The following is a 5,077-nucleotide window of genomic DNA, read 5'->3' as shown; positions in this document are numbered from 1 at the left end:
ACGTAAAGCTGATGTGATATGGAGTTTATTGTTTTTGGTTTGTGGTTGCTGGCGTGTTGCCACACTTCGAATAATAAAATAGATCGAACCTTTGTGTGGCCGGAGATTATCTTGCAAGTGCTTTGGTGCATGTTGATCACTCGATCAGGCTAGTTTCCCCTTCATGAACCTTGAACCGTTCCTTGCCCAGATTTCTTGTGTTGAGATCAAATTGCGTCGTTTCCATGCTGTAGCCAGTTTATAACCCATCTCTCTCTCTCTCTCTCTCTCTCTCGGGTGTGTGTGTCTTCCTCTTCTTTTGAATGCCAAGCTTTTTAGAACCTTTATATCCTGCATAAAAGCACTGCCTGGTAGCAATTGGTTGGGACCTGCGTAGTGCCGTAGTGGAGTGTGTGGCGTGCGGCGGCACGCACTTGTGTGAACCAACAAACTAGGGAAAGGCAAGCTCCAAGCCACACCAAACGCCACCCATTTGGGGGAACGGATGAGGGATAATCATATATCACGCAAATGGATTAATGGCCTGGTAGCTGGTACGGTGCGGCGGGTTCTCCGGCTGGATTGGCAAAGAGGCACTGCCGAGCGAGTTGGCCAACCAAATCGGGCACTGATGCCTGGCGCCATGCTGCCTTTGTCGGTTTCTCCATGTGCGATCTCATCGCGTGTACAAATCACGTGCGCGGCATTGCAGTTGCAGGCGCTGCTGCTGCTGAACGTAGAGAAAACGAGTCTGTTTCGTTCACTTGTGGGCAGCCTACCTTACCCGGTGGCGCTCCGGCACCGGTATCAGGAGGAAGCAAGAGTTTGTTTGATCAGCTGAGACGTGAGGGCATGTGGTACTTGGGATGGACATAGTCCATTTTCCTGTCCGCATCCATCCACCCATTCGCCCACTAACCCCCGGATCAGAGGTTCTGGGGTTGGCTGCTGGTTGACGCTTTTTTTTGGGGGCTGAACACCGTACTGCGCCATTTCAAACGGACCCGACCCGAAACGTGCTGGATTGGTCGCATCGCTGGTAGGTGAAGGTGAAGTGCCTGTCGAGCGTCGACTGTCGTAGTCGTAGCGGTAGGCTTTGCCCATGGCCATCCGCATCCTCGTGTCCGCAGGCCGCACGGGCCCAAGCCCTATACACTCCGGCTCGCCCACCCGCCGGCCTGCGGAACGGCCCCCGTGAATCAACCAGCCTCCCGTCCCACCTCCCATCGTCCCACCTCCCACCTCCCACCTCCCACCCAGACCCAGGCACCCACGCCCGCGACCGCGACCGCGAGCGACCAACTCCCCTCTTGAACGCTTTCGGGCCTTGGCAATCGACAAATCCATCAATCAGCACCCGGCCACCCGATCGGATCAAGCCAGAGTCCCAGGAAGCGGAGCGCGGCGGCGCCCACCTGGCCCCAACCCCAAGGTGAGCCGCTCCTCCTCCGCCGCCGCCCTCCTCGTCTCGCCGCATTGCTCATCGGGTTGCTCGGTTAGGGTCTCCCTCCCTCTCGCATCGTTCCCCGCTCTGCTCGCGCTCGTGCGTCATATCATATCTGGGCCTGCGCTGAGTCTGCTGCACAGTTTGCCGATTCGTCTGTGTGATCGTCTCATCCCAGCGATTTACTCCGTGTGGCCGTGCGGTGACCTGCCCTGCCACTGCTTCTGTTTGCGACGCCAACAGGGGGCCGCATGCGATTCACTGCGCCGTCTGCCCTCTAATTTGGTTGGTGTGTTTAGTGAGGTTTTCGACTCCGCGGCTTTGCCTTCTGTCTGAAGACAGCGGGTGTCCTCAACCCTGATGGCACATCATGTCATGTGCATGATTGGTTCATGGGGACTCTGATGGTTCACAGCGCTTGTTCACCTTCTCCATCAAGGGTTCTGTACCCCTTATATATTCTGTAAAAGTGTCAACCACACCACGGTGTGATTCTCTTTGACATGTCCATTGACGACTGCCACACTGTACATTTCTGAGCTTTGCCCCAGCTTACCTGTCTTGTTGTAAAAGGATCAATAATGCCATGGTGGTGCATTTTTTTTTATTGGGTCAAATTGATTGGTATTTTGCTTTCTCGGCTCATTCTGAATTTTTCATCCAGACCAGACAACCCGGTGTTTGATGTAAAAGTTTGCTGTGAATCTTTACTTACATTGTGAAAAATAAGTCGCTTGTAGTTTTCTCATAGTTCTTTGCAAATTGAACTGAATCTTGTTGCATTTAGCAGATGGGGGACGTTGCGAAGGACTTGACGGCTGGGATCGCGGGAGGGGTTGCCAACCTCGTCGTCGGGCACCCGTTCGACACCATCAAGGTCAAGCTCCAGAGCCAGCCTACCCCTGCTCCTGGACAGCTCCCCAAGTACGCTGGCGCCATCGATGCTGTGAAACAGACGGTCGCGGCTGAAGGCCCAAGGGGCTTGTACAAGGGGATGGGGGCGCCTTTGGCCACTGTTGCGGCCTTCAGTGCTGTCTTGTTCAGTGTGAGGGGGCAGATGGAGGCCCTTCTGAGGTCAGAGCCTGGTGTGCCACTGACTGTGAAGCAGCAGGTTGTTGCCGGCGCTGGTGCTGGAATCGCAGTTTCCTTCTTGGCGTGTCCAACAGAACTGATCAAGTGCAGGTCAGTGGAGTCAGGCCAATTTTTCATCATTACGGTGTGCCACTGACTGTGAAGCAGCAGGTTGTTGCCGGCGCTGGTGCTGGAATCGCAGTTTCCTTCTTGGCGTGTCCAACAGAACTGATCAAGTGCAGGTCAGTGGAGTCAGGCCAATTTTTCATCATTACATTTTTCACTCCCTCCTTGCAGGTTGCAAGCCCAGAGTTCCTTAGCCGAGGCAGCTGCCGCTTCCGGTGTGGCTCTTCCCAAAGGGCCGATCGATGTGGCAAAGCATGTCGTCCGGGACGCCGGCGCCAAAGGTCTCTTCAAGGGCCTGGTCCCAACCATGGGGCGGGAGGTCCCTGGCAATGCAGTAATGTTCGGCGTGTACGAAGCCACGAAGCAGTACCTGGCGGGCGGCCCGGACACGTCGAACCTCGGCAGGGGCTCCCAGATCCTAGCGGGTGGCCTCGCCGGTGCCGCCTTCTGGCTGTCCGTGTACCCGACGGACGTGTTGAAGAGCGTGATCCAGGTGGACGATTACAAGAAGCCCAGGTACTCCGGGTCCCTCGACGCGCTGAGGAAGATCGTGGCGGCCGATGGGGTGAAGGGCCTGTACAAGGGGTTCGGACCCGCCTTGGTGCGCAGTGTTCCGGCCAATGCCGCCACGTTCGTGACCTACGAGATCACGAGATCGGCGCTAGGTTGATTGGTGCTGCTGGCCTTTGCCATGGCGCTTCGCTGTTTATTCATTCTCCTTGCGCCGCTGGAGCAACGCGAACAATGCCAGACATTTTTTAGGGAGGAAAGAGATAAAACTTTCACTTCAGTGATGAGATGCTTTAATGAAACAAAGCTTAATTGAAAGTCTGTTCATGTGGAGTGAGTGGTTGGTAATAGATAAATAATACTGTACTGGCCTTGTCGTAATGGTTGGCCTGGAGCGGATTGGGCATCCGACGGTGATCCGATGGCGTGGGAGTGGCTGTGCTTGTGATGGTGAGATAGTGGTGGCCTGTGGCCTGTGGCCCGTGGTTTTGTTGGGTTGTGGCGTCTGGTGGTGGTGGTTCACCCTCGTCATCTCGCATTCGGCACTCTTTTACCCCCACAATCCCACATTGGCCTTGCCTCCATTTCTTGGCCTGAATTTTGTTCCCTCTTTTTTTCATATATATTAATATAATAGTATACCGTTTCCCTTTTGCTACTGGCACATGGTTGTTCCCTAAGCCCACGTTCGGTTGGCAAGTATTTAATTCACCAGGGGAACCAATCCAGGGAAGGATTGAGTGAATTCGTCCATGTCACTCAAACCCTCTTGCGGATTAAATCCCTTTCTTTACGTATTCCCTTCCTTATGTTCGGTTTTGGATGAGAACCAATACTGGGGATACCTCCATGTTTCAAGTCACATTTGCACAAATGTAGCAAATTGTTATTAGCTCAGATTCACACAAATGCATCAGTGAGGACACAAGAAATCAAGAGTGTGGCAATGGAAACTTGCAGTTGCAGAGGTAGAAATTAAAAGGGGGAATTCTTTATTTGGCACCGAAACAAATCACTCTTCCGTATTTGACACTAGAAAATTTTGAACTTCTTTATCTAGCATCAACTTGAAAATTCCTTCTGTATATGGCACTTCCGTCCATTTGATGTAGTAACGGTGTCAAGTGCCACCTAAAATGACATATATGCCCCTCTATGTACCAACAACATGTAGTGCCAGATAGGAAAAAAATAAATGGACATAATGTCAAATAAGAAAGCACAAATATGACAAATATACTTGATGCATAAGCTTCACAAATTTGACCACATTGTCAGCATATCTACATAGAGAATCACATTACAGTTCACATGTCCAGGTTCATAAATATGCATACATTACCAGGTTCATAAACATAAACACATGAAGGTTCATACATAGGGGGTCTAAGTTCACATTACAGTTCATAGAGCATATGCCTTACACATTGCCAAACACATCTACATAGAGAAACACAAGCTCAAGAAGGTGAATTTGTAGCAAAAAGGTGAATTTTGAGCAAGTAACTTGTATCTGTATCCATTCTGTATGTCCAAACAACAAAACAGGAGTTGATAAATAGGAGATAGCTGAAACACAGAACTTACAAAACAGCCTTTTAATGGAAGTCACGCGACAAACATAAGCTCATTTTAACAGAAGCCGCACCCCAAACATAACTACATAAGCTCATTTCAGCTACTGAGTTTTGATGTTCCAGAAATGAATAACAATGGATTTGTAAATTTGATTCTGATCAGGAAAACTCAAAAGTCTCCTGCATATAGATTCTGCTATACACAAAAACAAGTAGAAGCAGTGAATTTCAAATTCACACTCATATTTAATAACTTGCAGGTATTGTACAAACATCACAAGGTTAAATTGTCACTGCAATTAGAGTTTATGATGTTGCAGGTTAAATTGTCGTGCAAAACTAAAAGAACAGGTTATATACAAGAGAGGCT

At 50.4% G+C, this 5,077-nt stretch overlaps 1 protein-coding gene across 1 annotated transcript; it reads left to right on the top strand.

Moving 5' to 3' along the window:
* Positions 1-1,199: 1,199 nt before the first annotated feature.
* On the top strand, positions 1,200-3,511 carry LOC136492122 (mitochondrial carnitine/acylcarnitine carrier-like protein). The gene is made up of 3 exons (XM_066488250.1): positions 1,200-1,411; positions 2,214-2,605; positions 2,792-3,511. The coding sequence occupies exons 2-3, from the start codon at positions 2,214-2,216 to the stop codon at positions 3,288-3,290; spliced, it is 891 nt and encodes a 296-aa protein (XP_066344347.1). The 5' UTR covers positions 1,200-1,411; the 3' UTR covers positions 3,291-3,511.
* Positions 3,512-5,077: the final 1,566 nt, after the last annotated feature.

This window comes from Miscanthus floridulus, chromosome 1, assembly GCF_019320115.1.
Source record: "Miscanthus floridulus cultivar M001 chromosome 1, ASM1932011v1, whole genome shotgun sequence".
Taxonomy (NCBI): Eukaryota; Viridiplantae; Streptophyta; class Magnoliopsida; order Poales; family Poaceae; genus Miscanthus; species Miscanthus floridulus.
Note: the sequence above shows the minus strand (reverse complement) of the source record. Positions and strands in the feature narration are given on the sequence as shown.

Coding starts and splice junctions, on each gene's coding strand:
- LOC136492122 (XM_066488250.1), top strand. CDS start 2,214: ATGGGGGACGTTGCGAAGGACTTGACGGCTGGGATCGCGGGAGGGGTT. Junction 2,606..2,791: donor ACAGAACTGATCAAGTGCAG/GTCAGTGGAGTC, acceptor CCCTCCTTGCAG/GTTGCAAGCCCAGAGTTCCT.